The sequence below is a fragment of the Paramisgurnus dabryanus genome, chromosome 1, assembly GCF_030506205.2.
Source record: "Paramisgurnus dabryanus chromosome 1, PD_genome_1.1, whole genome shotgun sequence".
In the NCBI taxonomy this organism is placed as follows: Eukaryota; Metazoa; Chordata; class Actinopteri; order Cypriniformes; family Cobitidae; genus Paramisgurnus; species Paramisgurnus dabryanus.
The window spans coordinates 58,711,774-58,731,356 of record NC_133337.1 but is presented as its reverse complement, the minus strand read 5'-3'; the positions used below and the strand labels follow the sequence as shown (position 1 = coordinate 58,731,356).

Here is a 19,583-nt window from a genome sequence, read left to right as displayed (position 1 = left end):
GAAAAGTCAAAACCCTTGTTTTCAAAGTGAAAACAGAAGAAAGCGAGGGAAGGACAGAAGGAGGGGGAAAAGACAGAAGAAAGGAGGGGGTACGTCCAGGAAAAAGGAGAGTGCGTAAAAACCCCAACTCAGAGAGAGGAGACAGAGGTGACAGGAGGAGGAGTGAGAAGAGAGGAGCCCGTGAAGGAGCGTGGAGCAGGATTGCGAGGTGGACATGGCTCTGTGTGCCGTGTTGTTGATCTGTCTCTCGCAGGCAGAGCTGACCAGAGTGTGGGCTCAGGAGCAAAGAGGTAAGACATCATTACAACATACGCAGATATCCTGGCTCGCCAATATTCTGACATTCTCTCGTACATAGAGATATTAAACATCGATGTATTCCACAGGTAGATATTACGTTACAGATATTTCGATAAGCAAACATCTGGAGTAATTTTATTTGTTTATGTGTACTTAAAGGGGTAGTTCACTTAAAATGAAAAGAGTTTACTTTCTTCCGTGGACCACAATGTTAGTGACTGGCAGCATCAGTGTCCTTCTAAACTGAGTCTTCTATGTTCTACAAAAGAAACAAAGGTCAAGGATTACTCATCATTTGGGAGATTTCATCCAAAGTCACTTACAGTACAATACAATACAATTGATCAGTATGTGTGTTTCCTTAAGATTGAGCCCATGATCTTTTGTGCTGCTATTGCAATGCACTACCAGTTGAGCCACAGGACGCTGTTTGTGAAAACCCAGTTGAATTCATTTTTAGCGTTTTACTGTTTTCTACATAAACTCATCCTACATAATATAAAGAACATTCTGTGAAAATATAATTTTGATATCTTTAATATTGACTGATTAGGAATAAATCAAATGTTGACGCTCCTGATCTCATTACACATTTCAATTATAAGACTTTAGCCTGGGTTTCACAGGCAATGTCTCATATGAATGATACTGTACAAGTGTAAAAGATGTGAACTAACCCTTTAAATTGATTTGTATTCGGTGGTTGCCTCTGAGTATACCTTGTAGAATATCTGCATGTACCTGTATATGTGCATGCATTACTGGCAGCGTGTGTGATCTGAATATGGTGGTCCTATAAGATGAAGGTCAGTGTTCTGCTTGTTTGTGTAAATCTTAGTTTTATGAGATAGAGGAAATGAACTCATGGATATGTTGAAAGCTAAGGGTTTGTATCTCTTGGCTGGGTGCACTCCTGTAGAGTAAAGATGGAGCATCACAGTCAGATTTGTGTTTAACAGATGTCAATCAGTTGGAAACTGATTGGGAAAGAGCAGTTTGATTTGTTTCTGGGTCATTCAACAGGGGATTTATCAACAGCATGTCTTCTGTACATGGTAAAAAATGCAGAATTTAGTTAAAACAACTTTGTTTTGCAAGTCAATGCAACCTACGCTTTTAAGATAACATAACTTATATAAAAATAAGTTGAAATGTTGATTTGACAATTTTTTTTATTGTAATGTTTTATAATGTAGGCAGTGGTTGGGAGTTTTGTGCAATTTCATTTGAATGTTCGAAGTGTCAATGGATCATGATCATGTTAACCACATAAAGAGTAGTTATAGAGCCTGGCTTGTTTAATCTATTACTTTAATACTCTCTTTTTTTTTGTGACAGCACACACCCAGTGTGTGTGTATTTCTGTCCTCCTTGGAGATGCTGTATTTTTAGCAGGCCTGGTTCTTCTCCTCTTTGCCATGCAGCTCTGTTCTACTTTCACTGGCCTCGCTGTCCCCTCCCTGCACTTCTCTTTTCTTTGGTCTCTCTGAGATGCGCATGTGTGTATATGATGTACCGAGCATGAAGTCCAACTAAATCTGTTACAGACAGCCAATGAACAGGCAAGGACACCGATTGCGTTTGTGCATGACCTGAAAAACAAGAAGCTCATCAAAACCCAGCAGATAGAAGTAACCGCACCTGGCCATCACATGACAAACACCTGTGGACTTACAATAGCCTGAAGCATTTTTCAACATTAATCTGGATTCTATTGAACATTAAACTGCAATTGGCATGAACAAATTCTGAGATAATTTTAATTTTCTGTTCCTTTACCTTAAAAATCGTAACAAGGTGTTGTTATACAATAATGTTGGACGTTGTTTTAATTCATTATAATACTCTTGAAGTTGTTTCTGTGAAGATGAATTCATCTGGGAGTGAGCTGACGGGTATACGTTGTCAGGTCTATGGCCTCTGTATCTTTAACTACCATCAACAGAATTAGAAATCTGGTTCCAATAAATATCTCTGAGTCAGCATCCGCTTGATTCGATGGTGCACAGGCTCTGGTCTGTCTAGTGGTGTTTCATATTCAGAACAAATTTACTAACAATGTTTATGATCACATGACATCAAATCCAACATTGCTGCTTAATCTGGTGTTTGATCTATGGGTGAATCAACCTTTCGAATCAATGTGATGCACCAGACAAACTGTAATGAATCAACAGCGAGCTCCGGGTTCACTGTGTTCTTTCATCAGACTGAACAAAACATGGGGAAAGTTTTCCCATATTCCAGTATCATTTATGTTGACACTGGTTTACCTCATCTGTTCTACATTGAAACCATTGTTTTTGAGGGATTTAAGCCACATTTTTTGCAACCTCTCATTCCCTTCCTTTGTCTTTTGGTGGATCTATTTGTGATTGTGTGTTATGGTTACAGTCTCTGATGCAAAGCCAGAAATGTATTGGGCTCATCTTCATAAGGAAAAGCCCCTTTTATGATCCATCATCCTTTCTGTGTAAGCCATTATAATCTGCATGATCACTAAGTGCATTAATGAGTTTCGTGTGCTCAAAAGAATTTATAGATTTGGATTGAAGCTGTAGCTTAATGTGTTTTTTTCTTATCTGAGTTGGAATATGATGAATAAGGTTTTGATTTATATGAACCTTGGCAGTCTCAAAGTTTTGACAATAGTAGATATACGCATTTGGATACATGGGTCTTTGTATCTAGTCCCAAGTAAATACTGTATATGATTGTCGGGGTCTTTCGCTGGTCAAGTGTGAGTATGACTAGAAAATTCCAGTATTCCAGTTTTTTGTGGTTTAGAGTTCTCTTTATCCCTGGAGTACTATATGGCAAGAGTCATTCAGTGTTAAAACAATTTGACCTTCTGCTTTTGGAAAGCGGATAGAGGAATAAACACAGTAGGGGAGAACGGGGTAAGTTGTCACATGGGTAAGTTGTCACACTGTTCGTAACTCTAACACTAAAGGCTCTATTTTAAAAATCAAATAACCACTTTCACTTGACTTTGTCCGTGACGCATGTATCATTCGTATTTTGCCCCGGCGCACAGCGGGTTTTTCCCGTCACAGAAGCACGTCGGCAAACTAGGGAATGAACTTGCGCTCCCTGGGTGGTTCAGCGCAAAAAAAGAGGCGTGTTCCGGCGCAAACCATCCCTGATGCTATTTTGCAGTTTCAAAAAACGTCTCGGGTTACGAATGTAACCATTGTTCCCCGAGAAGGGAACGAGACGCTGCGTCGCCGAAGCTACGCTATGGGAACGCCCTCTGCGTGATTGCGTCTGAAGCACGTATGTCAAATCAGTCCAATGGTCAAGTGACACGTCATAGGCGGGTGACGTGGGAACCAGGAAGCTATAAAAGAGCACCCAGCAAGCCAACTTCAGCTAAATTGTGCCGAAGCAAGGCGAGACAGGGATGCAGGGAGTATGGCAGGGAGACGCAGCGTCTCGTTCCCTTCTCGGGGAACAATGGTTACATTCGTAACCCGAGACGTTCCCCTTCGAGGGAACTCGAGCTGCGTCGCCGAAGCTACGCTATGGGAACGATGTACCAAAACACCATACTACCAAATGCCTGTCTGTGTGTAAAAACGCGCACAGCTTAAGACATGAGCACCTGGGCTCCAGGCGTAGCACCAACATCTAACTCGTAAAACCGAACGAATGTGAGCGGAGAGGACCAGCCTGCCGCATCACAGACATCCTGCATTGAAGCCCCTAGCCACAAGGCCTTAGAGGCTGCCATACCCCGGGTAGAATGAGCCCTGACGGCGATAGGTGAAGGCCGTCCAGTGGTCTCATAAGCCAGAGAGATAGTCTCAACTATCCACTTACTGAGTGTCTGCTTGGTCGCCGGCAGGCCCTTCTTGGGCGAGCCAAAGCACACAAACAGTTGCTCAGACCTCCTCCACAAAGAAGATCTGTGAACATAGGCATCCAGTGCTCGCACTGGACACACCAAGTTAAGCTTTTCCTGATTCCTATCCCTAAATGGGGGAGGACAGAGGGCCTGAAGTACGACAGGTCGTGGCACATTAGACGGTACCTTATGGCACATAGCTGGGCCTTGGGTACGAGAAAGCCTTAACCATCCCCGGTGCGAATTCAAGGCACGTAGGGGAAACCGACAGGGCCTGAAGGTCACCCACTCTCCTCAGAGAAGTGACTGCCAACAGAAGTACTGTCTTAAGTGCCACAAACTTGACTGGAACGGTCTCAATGGGCTCAAACGGAGCCATGGACAGACCTTCCAGCACAACGGCCAGGTCCCAAGCTGGGACCCTGGGTCGGACTACAGGCCTCAGCCTCCGAGTGCCACGAAGGAAGCGAACCACCAGCGGGTCTCTCCCAAGGGATTGCCTGACCAAAGGAACATGGTAAGCCGAGATGGCCGCCACATACACCTTCAGTGTAGAAGGAGATAACCCTGCGGTGAACTTTTCCTGCAGAAACTCCAAGACTGTACCCATTGGGCAGTTCACAGGGTCATGCAGGTGTTTGCTGCACCAGGAAGTAAAGACTCTCCATTTAAAGGCATAAAGCTTCCTCGTGGAGGGAGCTCTGGAGTGAAGAATGGTCTCAGCAGCCTCAGCTGAGAGACCAGATTCTATGAGTCTGGCCCCCTCAGAGGCCAGACCCACAGTTTCCATAACTCTGGGCGGGGGTGAAGAATCGAGCCACCCGCCAGAGAGAGGAGATCCCTCCTGACGGGTATTTCCCAAGGTGAGCCATCGAGGAGGGACACCAGGTCCGAGAACCATATTCGGTTCGGCCAGAGTGGGGCTACCAACAACAAGCGGACGTTGTTGCGACGAACCCTCTCCAGAACTCCCGGGAGCAGAGCGATCGGGGGAAAAGCGTACAGCTGTTGCCTCGGCCATGGCTGAACCATGGCATCCAGTCCCAGCGGTGCTGGATGTGTGAGAGAAAACCATAGCGGACAGTGTGTCGTCTCTCTGGACGCAAACAGATCCACTTCCGCCTGGTAAAATCTCGTCCAGATGGACTCCACCACCTGAGGGTGGAGCCTCCACTCCCCGGGCCTCAGCCCCTGTCTCGACAGGACGTCTGCTCCCTGATTCAGACACCCGGGAATGTATACTGCTCTGAGGGACAGCAACTTCCCCTGTGTCCACAGAAGGATATGCCGCGCCAATTTGTACAAAGGGCGTGAACGCAAACCCCCCTGGTGGTTGATGTACGCGACTACCGACGTGTTGTCTGTCCGGACTAACACGTGATGGCCCCGCAGGTGAGGGATGAAACATCTCAGGGCGTAAAACACTGCCATCATCTCTAGGCAATTTATGTGCCAGCTGAGCTGTCTGGCCCCCCATAATCCATGAGCCAGATGGCTCCCCATAGTTGCTCCCCCGCCTGTGAGGGAAGCATCCGTTGTCAGTGTAACTCGACGGTACTGAGCCCCCAACATCAGTCCTTGGGAGAGAAACCATGGTCTCTTCCAAAGATCTAAGGCACGAAGACATCTGCGCGTGACCTTGATCAGACGGAACGGGTTGCCCCTCGGGGAAAACCCTTTGGTTTTGAGCCACCACTGTAGCGGTCTCATGTGAAGCAGCCCAAGGGGTATCACATTGGACGCTGCTGCCATGAGCCCCAACAACCTCTGAAATTGTTTTACAGTGTGTGACTGGCCTAACTTCACTCTGCCTACAGCCAAAAGAATGGATTCCACACGAGCAGGGGACAGATGTGCCTGCATTGTTGTTGAATCCCATATAACACCAAGAAAAGCTGTCCTCTGTACTGGAGAGAGCATGCTTTTCTTTGCATTTAGCCTTAACCCCAGTTCTCTCATGTGGGTCAGCACAGCATCTCGATGCTGCGCTGCCATACTCTCTGATTGGGCTAAAATTAGCCAATCGTCTATGTAGTTTAAGACACGGATGCCCCGGAGTCGTAATGGAGCCAGCGCTGCATCCATGCACTTTGTAAATGTACGGGGTGACAGAGATAGACCGAAAGGGAGAACCCGATATTGGTAAGCCACGCCCCCGAAGGCGAACCTCAGGAATCTCCTGTGATGCGGGAGGATAGATATGTGAAAATACGCGTCTTTTAGATCTATCGTCACAAACCAGTCCTCGGATCTGATTTGTGTGACGATCTGCTTTATAGTTAACATCTTGAACTTTAGTTTTGCAACAGACCGGTTCAGATGACGTAGATCTAAAATCGGACGTAACCCCCCGTCTTTCTTTGGAACTATGAAATAGCGGCTGTAAAACCCTGACTCCCTGTTGTGAGGAGGAACACATTCTATGGCTTCCTTGCACAAGAGAGTTTCTACTTCTTGTTCCATTGTTAGAGCCTGCCCAGCACCCACTATGGTAGATAACACGCCGTTGAATTGGGGTGGCTGGTTGCAAAACTGAATTTTGTAGCCCTTTTCTATTATTTGCAGAACCCACTGAGACACGTTTGGCAGGAGTTTCCACGCTGCCAAATTTTCTATAAGGGGGACCAGCCTCTCGAGACTGGCTTTTTGTGTACTGCTTAAACTTTTCCCGGTGCCCTGAACCAAACTGGCAGGGTTCAACCTGGGTGATATTAATGCCTCCCTCCTCGGAGAGAGGTGTTGCGTGCCCCGCGCACGAGGCACTCAAGAATATGAAGCCGCTGTGCCCCGAAACACACACTGCGGCGGGGTTAACACACTGGCATCCCGAGGGCATCGAGGAGAGACGGGCACCGTGTTGTGAGGTGACTGCCGGCTCTCCCCGATTGGGGGCTGCCCTCGGAAATATGACACTACGTCCCTCAGGACTTCTTTTTAGCCGACGCCTTCCTCGCCATAATAACAGCCCTCAGGTCTGTTTTCTGCTTGGATGATGTCTGAGCGCGACCGCCCGAACCCCAGTTTTTTTGAGGGGGACCACGAGTGGCAACACTATGCTTTTGCGATGCTCTATATGATGTCGATGGCTGCTCCCGCCCAGCAGCCCTATAATCAAGAGCACGGCGGGGGAGATAGCGTTCGAACGCCGCCGACTGCTTACGAGCCTCCGCAAATCTCTCGACGACAGTATTAACGGCATCGCCGAAGAGACCGGAGGGCGCAACGGGCGCGTCTAAAAGAAAAGCCCTATCTGAGGTTTTAAGCTCGGACAGATTAAGCCATAAATGGCGTTCCGTGGCTACGAGAGCTCCCATCGATCTACCCACGGCTTTCGCAGTTTCTTTAATCGCCCTGAGTGACACATCAGTGACTCGACGAAGCTCTTTAAATACATCAGACGTACCCCCCACCTCGGTATCTAAATCTTTAAGCAGTTCTGCTTGGTACGCCTGTAAGACAGCTAGGGTATGCAGTGAAGCCCCAGCCTGCCCTGCAGATTTATAAGCTTTACCCACTAAAGATGAGGTTAACCTAACCGGTTTCGTGGGAAGCGAAGGCGATTTTAATGATGACGCCGCAGCGGGGGAGAGATAGCTCGCAAGCGTCTGCTCCACCCGGGGCATCGTTAAATATCCGTGCTCACCCATCCCCACAATGTTGAAATACATGGTGGCGTGAGGGGTATGAACACGGGCTGAATACGGAGCTTTCCATGATCTCGACAGCTCGCTGTGGAGATCAGGAAAGAAAGGCATGTTGCGCCGCGAAGGTTGAGGTTTCTGTTTTAAAAAGCGCTCATCTAACATACTCTGAGGACGCGCGCTCTGTGTCTCCGCCGGCCAGTCTAATTTTAGGCGAGCCACGGCATTAGTAACAACCTCCATCAAATCATCGAACGCGGGGGACGAATGAGAAGGCTCCTCAGCGTCCACCACGTCGACAGACATAATATCGACTTCCTCGGACGACGATAAATGCATATCTGGGCTCCCGCCCTGGGCGGAAGAAACCGCAGCGCGTGCTTCCGAATCCAGAGACGGGGCACTAGATCCCGCGGGTGAAGGCTGAGAAAGGGGGAGACCCGTCTCAAGCTCGTCCGCGAGATCTAGTTGTGATCCCCACGATCGCAGCTTCCGCTCTGCCTCGGCAGCAGCGGGGCCAGAACCGTGGGGAACACGCGGCTCACCACCCTCCTCGAAGAGTGCGAGCCGCGAGCGCAACGTACGGAGCGGCATCCTATCACAATGTGCACAACCACCCCTCTCAAGAGATGATCGTGCGTGTTGTGCCCCTAGGCACATAACACAGAGATGATGCGAGTCCTCGCTCGTAATGAAACGAGGACACGGGGAAGCACACTCCTTAAAACTTTGTTTGGACTTAGACATGATAATGACACACACTCGCTTGCTGAGGCACAAAGAGCTGAAGTTGGCTTGCTGGGTGCTCTTTTATAGCTTCCTGGTTCCCACGTCACCCGCCTATGACGTGTCACTTGACCATTGGACTGATTTGACATACGTGCTTCAGACGCAATCACGCAGAGGGCGTTCCCATAGCGTAGCTTCGGCGACGCAGCTCGAGTTCCCTCGAAGGGGAACAATTGCGCCACTGACCAGAAAAAAAAAGTTTAAAGTCAGTGGCGCGTTGCGCATTGTTCATTATGCTATTTTAAGGGCGCATGCTTGACCATAATGTATAGGGTGCACAACGCGCATACACTTTGCTTATCTAATCTACACAGATGCAACAGTTATTTTTGCAAATCATAAATTGTTACACTTAAAAATATTAATACACGAGATAAGGGGAATCATAGTGGTGAGCATTGTGGTGATAGTTTTTATTTATTCTCATGCAAATAACGATTAAAATATTTTCATAACTTTGTTGTGTGGCTGTATTACGTTTATTTTATGTAAATAATAATTAAAATGTTTTCATAAGAAACCTTAATGTATATGAACTTGATTTGTAAGAGTACTTTGGGGTTGGACCTTGCTTGCGTTTCTTGGGTCCGATTTCAAAGCCCCCAAACCCTTTCAGCGGTGAGGGTGGACGCGGCGATGTCCTCTGCTGGCGTCAAGTCCTGAGGCAGATCCACCTCTCGTTACACGGCGTGCCCGATTTATGCTGGCAAGCGTGGGATTCCCCCGTACAAGGACGTCGGTCTCCTCGGCTGTGAACCGCTCCTGGCGTGCGCCTGGTAAATCCGTCATAATAATAGCAACCCGCCATGGAACTTGCGCCCTTGCGTTTAAAGGGAATGTTGGCTAGCGTTCTGATTGGTTTATTTGACGTTACGCCCAAACCACACCTATGAATAATGAACCTACTTCAGACCAACCCCTTATTGATTTGCGCCCGGCGCATGAGTTATTTCTCACGCCGGGAAAATAGCAACAGCGCCAAAGATCCGCCCACAAACTCACTTGCGCGTTGCGCTTCGCACTTGCGTTTCAGATCGTTAAAATAGGGCCCTGAAACTTTATATTTTATGCAGCACAACTTTGTTAGGTATGAATGTTTAAAATTATTATTTTGCACAAAATAGTGGAGACAATAACTTGTTTTGATTCTTTAGCTGACGTGTTATGTTAAACTAATCCTAAAATTGATCCAACATTAACACACATGTCAGTTTGGGGCAAGTTGTCTTAATGACTTTGGGCCAAGTCATCACATGCTTTTCACACTGGAATAGTTAACCCTGGGTTATTCTAAAGCCCGGGTTAGCGGAATCTTGGGTTCTCTGTTTCACACTGTTTACTTAACCAGACGTTAAGAGATAACCCCGGGTATTCATAATCTGACGTTTCACACTGGAAATAGTTAACCCCAGGTTATTCTAAACCCTGGGTTAGCAGAATCCTGGGCTATCTGTTTCACATTGTTTGTACTTAACCAGGGTTAAGAGACAACCCCAGGTATTCATAATCTGACGTTTCACACTGGAAATAGTTAACCCTGGGTTAGTCTAAACCCTGGGTTAGCGGAATCCTAGGTTCTCTGTTTCACACTGTTTGTAAGAGATAACCCCGGGTATTCATAATCTGACATGTCACACTATGCATGCCTAAACCCTAGGTCAAGTGTCTGAAACCTTCTCCTACACCTGTCTGTAATTATCAAGCAACCCTTAACACCTTAGGGCTTTTCACACTGCACTTAACCCTGGGTTATCTTCGTTGTAAACCCTGCTTTTAACCCTGGGTTAAGGATCGTTTCACACTTCTAATTTAGAAGCAGGGTTATCTCTGAAATTAACCCAGGGTTTGAAAGCAAGTTTAGCACCGCTTTTGTGGGGTTAACCCCACATTGTGGTGCCAAACGCATGCAGTGTGAAACGAAGCAGGGTTAGAATGTTATGACCCTAATTAAACACAGCTGACGTAGCTAATCAATGTGTTCAGGGTTGCTTGATAATTACAGACAGGTGTGTTGGAGCTGGGTTGGAGACTCCTGACCCAGGGTTTAGGAATGCACAGTGTGAAACGTCAAATTATGAATACCCAGGGTTATCTCTTAACCCCTGGTTAAGTTTGAACAGTGTGAAACATGAAAAAGATTAACCCAGGATTCCGTTAACCCTGGTTTTAGAATAACCCAGGGATAACAATTTCAGGTGTGAAAAGCCCTCTTGTTTAGCTGCTTCAGCTGTGTTTAATTGGAGTCATAACATTCTAACCCTGCTTCGTTTCACACCGTTTCGTTAAACCCCATAAAAGCAGGGCTAGCATGGTTTTCTGACCCTGGGTTAATTTCAGGGATAACCCTGCTTCTAAGTATACAAGTGTGAAACGATCCTTAACCTAGGGTTAAAAGCAGGGTTTTGAACGAAAACAACCCAGGGTTTAGTGCAGTGTGAAAAGCCCTAGATGTAATATTTCCGGTTCTGGTTTGAATTTAAAAAATAAAATCAGTCATAATAAAGTAGTTTTGTTTTTAGATAATCTAGTATGACAACTTACATGCCAATGGGGCAAATTGTCATAAGTTAACGTTCTCTATTCAACAGTCTACAACTCCCTAATGAGATAAGATATGAAAATGTAATGAATACAACATATGTGCCCAAGACTTCCTTCTTTCATTTGGTATGAGATTTATACCATTGTGATGTATGGTGCTCATTAAATGTTACAGTGTGAAAAGTGTGACAACTTACCCTGCTCTCCCCTACTTTAGATGGTACTTTCTATGAATTGTGTAAATTTAATTGAAAAGAATGTATAGCTGTTATAATGTTTTATGATTTTAATAATTCAATACAGTCAGGAAGGTTAAAGATCCACTGAAATGTGCATCCTAAAACAAGAAATCATGCCGGGAATGGGGAGATACGGAAACACCCAATAGCAGCCTGGAATCTAATGAGAAGCTAAATGCAGAATGATGTCACAAAAATTGATGACCCATATTGGCAGAAGTGAGATAATTTAAGTATTTAAATGCTTCTGAATGGGAACATTTGTCAAGATTTTGGATCACAAAATTATACAAATATCCTTAATCCTAACACATTTTTACTAGAAGCCAAAAACTTCAATTTTGATTTCACTGGAACTTTAAGACCTTTGAGTTACAGGAAATCCCCATGGTGGACATCTATATTTTCATATAATTTATAGTTTAGAAACTAAAAGGAAATAAAAAGTAAATCATATTCATAATATGTGCCAAATATCAGTAGACTAGACAGCATCGTTTGGCAGTCAGAAACAACCCAAATGATGAGTAACAGATAAATGGGACAAAGAGAAACACTGGCATCAGACCTTCAATTTCCATTTGAGAATGGGTCAGTTCCTCTTTGGTTAAACAGAGAGCACTGGAGTGTGGGCAGAAAGCATGGTAATGCTTTTAACCAAAAAGTGTATGCACTATGTTAGTTTGTGTGTTTACAGTATTATGTGTGTCTGAATGGGCCTGTTTTCATATTTTTATTCTCAGTTTGACATCCTCTATGAAATTGTCAAGTACACGCTGCCAATTGTATCCCTGCCATAATGACAATGTAGTGAATGCTGCACTGCACAAGTGTGCAACAGATGACTGTCAATTTGCTTGCACTGAGAAAGAAGTTATTTATTTGCTGAAAAATTATCCAGGACTAAGATCAGGCAGTTAGAAACTGTGGTGTTCACATTAATGTGGATTGTCTTTTTTACTTCAGACATTTCTGATACAGATATTAATTTCTCTAACACTCTAAAAAATTGGTGCTAAATAGTACTAAAAGCTTGTAATCATAGGGGAACTATTTTAGTGCTATATAGCACCTACTGTATAAAGCACCTATGAAGAACCATAATGGGATGATACAGCACCACTATAGCACCAGATATGGTTCTATATAGTCTCTTTTAGTGCTATTTAGCACCGTTTGTTTTTAGAGTGTAGGCATTTTTCTACATTTTCTGTTTTCTAAGGGGGCGTGCACACCACAGATTTTACGCCGGTGGCCGGCGTATGTTTTCAATTGTTTCCAATTGGAGCGCTGAGTTAAAAAAACAGCAGCTGACGTTTTTTCACGCTGAAAGACTGTATTTTTTTTTGAACGGCGAGAGTTGAAAAATATTCAACTTTGGGTGAAAGGCTTAGCTAGTCAATGTCAGTTCTCAAACGGCCGTCCAATCACAGTACAGGAGGGGCGGGACAAATATCACAACAACCAATGAACATCGTCATTGAACATCGTTCAATCACAGCAACCAAAGCACTCAGCTGAAGAAAGCTGGCAGTCTGCTGAAAAACAGCTGACGGTCGTCGCCCGCCTGGCGTTTCAGCCGCGTTAAAAATTTTTGTCGTAGGGCTCTATCATACACCCAGTGCGATGTTTGACGGAAATGTCTTTTGCTAGTTTTAACCTGCCACAAATATAATTTTTACATTTAGCGCTACATTGTTTAAATAGCAAATGCATTTGTGTCCAATTTTTTGCATGAAAATGAGGTGTGTTTAGGTGCATTGCTATTTTAAGGCAACTAAAATAGACAATATTGTTTCTGATATTTAATAGCGCGTTAGTAATATGCGCCTATAAACGGAACGACAAAGATCACATGGATGCGCAGCAGCACATAAACGTTTTAAAATATGAAAAATTAAAGGATTAAAATGTAAATGATTATTATTGAGTCTCTTGGACATAAATGATGTGGACCGATTATGAGACGTAAGAAGGCGTAAAGAGCATCTTCACCTGTAGCCTGGTAAGTCATTAAATGTTTTGCTTTAAACAAATACAAATATTGCATCTATTTTTCTATATCTCCTGTTTGTTACACATAAAGTATTTTAGAGTACAAACCTTTTCTTCCATATTTGTAAATTATTTTTTGAGATAACAAATAATTTTTTGAGATAACACATGACTGAAAAAAACGACTTTTAAAGCTTTTAATACCAAAAATAACCGTTTCAATACAAATGAAAACAATGCTATTTTTTATTTGTGGTCTTCTTCTTCCGCTTAGTTTTCAGTTTACAAATTCCACCATCTAAATGGGAAATCGGCATGGCGCCAGTGCAACTGGATGGAAGCTAAGATTCTCATTGGTTTATTTCATATTATGCCCAAAACACACCAATTACTCATTACGAGAATAGGAACAACCCATTTTTCCCGTGGTTAAATTAGCAAAAGTGGAATCGGACATGACTGTTTAGACGGTCCGCTTTAGACAATGCCCTTAGATCCTTAAAATAGGTCCATAATCTGTCGTCTACTACCCACCACCATGTTTGAAAATCAAAAGGCAAAAGACCTTAACTCACTAGAGTGTAGAACTGAGAAAAATGACTTTTAGACTTTAAAAAAAGTTTAGACTTTTTAGTGACTTTAGTTGTCAGTTATTTTCTTCTTGATTTTTTTTCTCAAAAAAAAAAAAAAAACAACAACATTGACTCAAGATACTTATCCACATGATAAAGGAGGTCTTTAATGTCCCAAAAATATCAATAACTAATTTTCGACCAAAAAGAAGTTACTGCCTTTTGCCTTTGTAGGGCAGAAAACATTTTAACATTTTAATCAAAATCTACATAACAGATGAACATGCTGATAACTGCTTTGACAGGAACTAAGCACGAAACCCTAAAAGAAAAGGTCCTAGTATGTATAATTTATGTACATATATTTGCCTTTGGGGTACTGATATGTATCCTTGAAATACCAATATGTACCGAGGCACTAATATGCACCCTTTAATTGGGTAATAAATGAGAAAACAAGAAGATGGGGTCAAAACTAAAGACAGAAGAGCACATAGCAGACAGAAAACAAACAAAGGCCATGTGCTTCCTCACATATTACAAGTTATACCATGGGTGTCATGGTTCTGCCAGCTTATCCTGTGTTTAATCTAGTCTTGTGGCAGAATCATGACATGCCCATGTTCTGTGTGGGATCACGTGGTCTGAGTATAGACAAATTTAGAGTAGACGTCACAGTTACGTCACTGCAAGCTGCACGCGCAATGCGGTTGCAGAAAAACAGTGGAAATGAATTAGACACGAGTGAAAAGAGCAAGATAACTCACTGGAAAATGTCCGGTTGTGCTGTTAAGTGTCAGAATAACAATGCCAAAAAAGATGGCTTTCATTTTTATAGAATACCATCGTCTAAGACATCATTTGAAGATAAACGTAGGTGTTTATGATTACAATAAGCCCTTAAACGGACAGAATGGAGCAAGGAAATCATCTGGAAATCTTTTAATAATTAGAATAGAAAATAAGAAGAGAAGATGTCCGGTGTTCTGTCGAAGTCTGTTCCCTCCATGTGTTTCTTATAGCGTTTTTATCATGTTACAATTATAATTTATTAAGGAAGAAATAATAGAAAACAGGAAAATTATGAAATATTTAATAAACGCTATTATATATAATACATGATAGTATTGCTTTTACATGTACTTTAGCGATTCAGACTGTAAAAATATTTGATTTAGCAAAAAAGAACAATACATATACATTACATACATACATATCAGTAGCCAAGCCATTTAAACTTTTTATCTATCTAAATAAATTAACGTAATGTGATTAAAACACTATAAGAAACATTACACTAAAGGGAAACATAAAGGAATCAGACTTCGACAGAACACCGGATCCATAAAAATTACGGTTTAATGCTAAAACACTTCACAACCCTACTGCGGAGCAGTCACTTTCTGCAACCAGTTTGGCTCCGCCCACAAAAAACGTCATCTCTGTTTGCAAACACGAAATTGGTCTATAGGTTTTTCTAGACCACGTGTTCCCGGTGTCTTGTCACTTTCACCTCGCTCCCTTGTCACCCTCATTGTTTAATCAATGTCACCTGTTGTCTTCATTAGTTCTCCCCTATTTAAGTTCCTTGTGTTTGTTAGTCTGTGCCTGTTCATTGTCGTTTTATGTGTGATTCCACACCTTGTTCCATACCTTGTTAGATCAGTGTTAGTTCTTTGTCTGTTTAGTTTAGTTATCCAGTGTTTTAACTAGTTATTGTTTCCTTGTTACCCAGTTTAGTGTTTTCTTTCATATTTATTATCCTAGTTTTGTTGCCCCTCGTGGGAAGTTTATTTGTGTTTTCTGTTATAATAAATTCCTGTTTTTGATACTTCCTTGTCTTGCACTTGGGTTCTGTCAAAAGCACCATGACAATGGGGCTGTTCAATAGTGAAGTCCGTTTCATTTCCGCGGACCGGCTCTTTTCGGACAGTTCGGCTCATTGAACCAGTTCAAAAAGCAGATTCCCCCGGTTCCTGACGTCATCAAGAAATGACATCACTACGCATTTACTATATCAATGAAACATTCAAACAAAGTCATTTGTATCAACACATTAAAACTACAATATGATTTGCATGCACAATAAATCATACCAAAACTGAAGCTTTTTAATAAAACAAGCATATCAAGAAACTAATAAAAAAGAAACTTTGCGCATCAGGCTCATTCAAATCCTCGGTGATTCACACGCACTGTCAGCAACTCATCCATCAGAATCGTCGGCAATCATCGACAAACTTCGTTCGGTTCTTTTTGAGTCCGACGTGCTATTTCGGCTGTGCGTCATGCGTCATCAACCCGGAACCTATGCCTAAAACTAAAGTTTGATTCAGTTCGATTTTTGTGAACCGGATCGACCGGTTACTTCCTGAGAACCGGCTCAAAAGAACGATTTGTTTAAGAACCTAACATCACTACTGTTGAATGGTTTATTCTGATTGGTTGAGAAATGCTTTTTTCGATCCACATATCCTGTCAAATGTCTTAAAATAACCACCAGAGCCAAGTCTGTGGTAATCGTGGTATAAGCAAAATAATTGAATCTGGTCCTTTAACATTTCTTTAAAGAGCACCTATTTCATTGCTAAAAACAATGTTATTTTGTGTATTTGGTATAATATAGTTTGTGTGGTTCGTGGTTAAAAAACACATTATTTTCCACATACCGTACATTTTTGTAGCTCCAGATTTCACTATCTTCCTGAAATGCACAGATTTGAAAAGCTCTGTGTCCCTAAATGTGACGCTCCTTACCATGTTTGAAAGATTCGGATGCTAACAGGAGTTAACTTACAGACTGTAAGTCCGAAGCAGGAGGAATTATGATAAAGTTGGTCTTGTCTACATCACCAATCCCAGGAACTAAACTGTTGCCTACAATCCGTGTGTTTGTTGTTGTCCAAAAAAAAGAGATTTACGTTGACGATAACTCGAGTCATCTTTTTTTTTTTGGTTTGTACCTTTTGCATTTTGTTAACATGTACTATTATCACACCATAGAAAATGTAAAATCAGGATTCGTACAATAGGTGCCCTTTAAAATAATGCATTAACTCGAATAATTGAATAGCCTGTCATTAATTATTCCTTATTTGTATGCATTTTATAAGCATCCATTGATCCCTGGGGTCAAACCCATGACATTTGCGCACCGCTACTAATGCAATGCTACAGGAATTTACTGGTACCCCAGTCTACTGATGCAGATGAACATTCGCACATCTTCCCTTTCTCTTTTTTCTAAACTTTGTTCTCGCTTCAAAGTCTTGTTTCCTGATTCTCATCTGCTTCCTTACCCTAAATGACCCAATTAGCAGGATTTGTTAACGTGGCAGCCGAAAAAGCCAAGCTTTTCCGGGCACTGAAATCAAACAAAAGCTGTTATTAAAACCAGCATCACACTGATACATAATTCCTCTACACACACTCGCTGCATCTCTGATTCTCTGCTCTTCCTCTCTGCACATCCCTCTTTCCATTTCATTTTCTTCTTGCCCATTCTGTTCATTTTACATTCAATATCCAGCTGTTGAGAGTGCGAATGTGAGAATGTAATGAAGCTGTGTCCAGCGATTGGAAAAAACATCAGTGTGGAGAACAAGAATCAAACAAATGTGTTCTACAGCCTGCTGCGGCATCTTACCGATCAGCCGATCATTTTCCTGAAATCAGACAGGCGTTTCGTGGCTTGCTGTTGGATTCTAAAGAAGTCCGCTCAGTTATTAAAAACATCAATGGGATTTAAACAGAAGACTGCTGTAGTCACATTGTTCTGTTTAGGACAGCTCCCACACATTTCCTTTTCCCAGAATCCTCACAAGAGTTTGTACACTTCTGTATTTGTGCTTTCCCTCTTTACAGATTGCTGTTTGTATTTCATTCACTTAAATAATCCAGTGTCCACGCCTTCAGGCCCAATTCCTTAGTGCGAAGGAGTAAAAGAGCTTAAAAAGGTCTATACCTGTACCTGGAGCAGGATTGTTGTGAAAAGTGGACAACTGGAAACCTTTTGTTTGGCCTCAAGATCGTGTGTGTAAATTTTAGCGGCATCTAGTAGTAAGATTGTAACCAACAGCTTACCCCTTAATTTCAAAACGCACATGGTAGCCACCACAGGACAAACATGTCGTCGTCTGAAAAAACGTAGGGATGAAACTCGCTCTGTAGAACAGTTTGTCTGTTTAGGGCTACTGTAGAAACATGACGCCGACTTTCATGTAAGGAGACCCGTGCTGCATGTGGAACAAATGGCTCATTCTAAGGTAATAAAAACATAACTGTTCATTATGTAAGCTCTTTATACACCACTGATAATATAGTTATGTATATTATATTGCATTTCGGCCAAGAGATCCTTCTTAAAGTTACACAATGCACCTTTAAGGTCCTTCAAGTATAGCCTACTTATTGGGCACCCATAAGAAATCAATTTTCTGTGTTATAGCACAATAGCTGCGTATTGCAATTCTGCCATTTTTACTTATTGGCATTCAGGTTGTCCACACAATTGTTTTTAGCTAAGCTGTATTGGTCTTGTAACCACAGAAAAATTACAGAGACCGCTGATTGGCTAAAAAAGCAAGAGTAAACTGTTAAAAAAATGTCCAGAACTATTTCCAGGGCTTGACATTAACTTTTAACAGTGGCCAGTGGTTTTCCAAAGTTACTAACCACTCAGCATTTTCGCTGGCCACATTTTTGTTATTGGAAAAATACATTTTATATGATTAAAATTGACTTTGGCATGCTTAAATTACTTTTTAAAGATTGACACCCAAATTGAGACTACATATAGCTGGTTTATCGTATATTTAGCTGCATAAAAAACATGCAGTTTACACAGCAAAAAAATTATTTCTTACAAGACAAAAATACTTACAATTCTTAAATTAAAGGTGCTCTAAGCGAATTCACGCGTTTTATAGCATAAATTTTTTTTGTTTCATACAATAAACATCTCCTCACTATCTGCTAGCTGCCTGTCCCCTGAACACACTGTAAAAAAACGTGTCTCTTTATACACCCCAGGTTCCGCAAACTGCAACAAAAACAAAGTGGTCAAACCTACCACTACGAAACATAACAGAGTGTCCCAGCCAATAAATGACAAGAAGGATTTGGGAGTGGGGGTTGGGCGAGTTCATGACTTTTTCAGAAAGCACAGAAGGGAGGGGGAGGAGTTACACGCTCAGTTTTATTTGACAACACTTCGAATGTCAACAAGAAGATTCGCTTAAGGGGCGTGCACACCAACGCTTTTACGCCTGCGGCCGGCGCATGTTTTCAATTAATTCCAATGGAAACTCGGCTTTTTTCAAATAAGCTAGTGTTTTTTTTCCGCGCTTGGCACTGAGCGTCGAGAGTTGAAAGAGATTCAACTTTGAGTGAAATGCTCCGCTCGTCAATGTCAGTTCTCACATGGCCATCCAATCACAATGGAGGAGGGGCGGTACATTCCCACAGCAACCAACCGGCTCACAGCTCAGGTATCAGAGCTACCAAAGCGCTCGGCTGAAAAACATTTAAGTAAATTTGTGCTTAAAACAAGCAAAAACAATCTGCCACTGGGGTAAGAAAAAAATATTTTCTTTTTTTAAATACTTCAAGAAAAATGTTCTTACCCCATTGACCGATTTTTTTTTTTGCTTGTTTTAAG

General features: G+C 42.5%; 1 protein-coding gene across 2 annotated transcripts in view; it reads left to right on the top strand.

Annotated features, from left to right (window-relative positions):
* Positions 1–19,583, top strand: part of plxdc1 (plexin domain containing 1) — a 51,008-nt gene that overhangs the window by 110 nt on the left and 31,315 nt on the right. For both annotated transcript variants that reach the window (XM_065242635.2, XM_065242636.2), the window contains exon 1: positions 1–290. This exon is cut by the window's left edge. In XM_065242635.2, the coding sequence (XP_065098707.1) occupies positions 215–290 (76 nt within the window). In that variant the 5' untranslated portion in view covers positions 1–214. The remainder of the gene's footprint in view (positions 291–19,583) is intronic.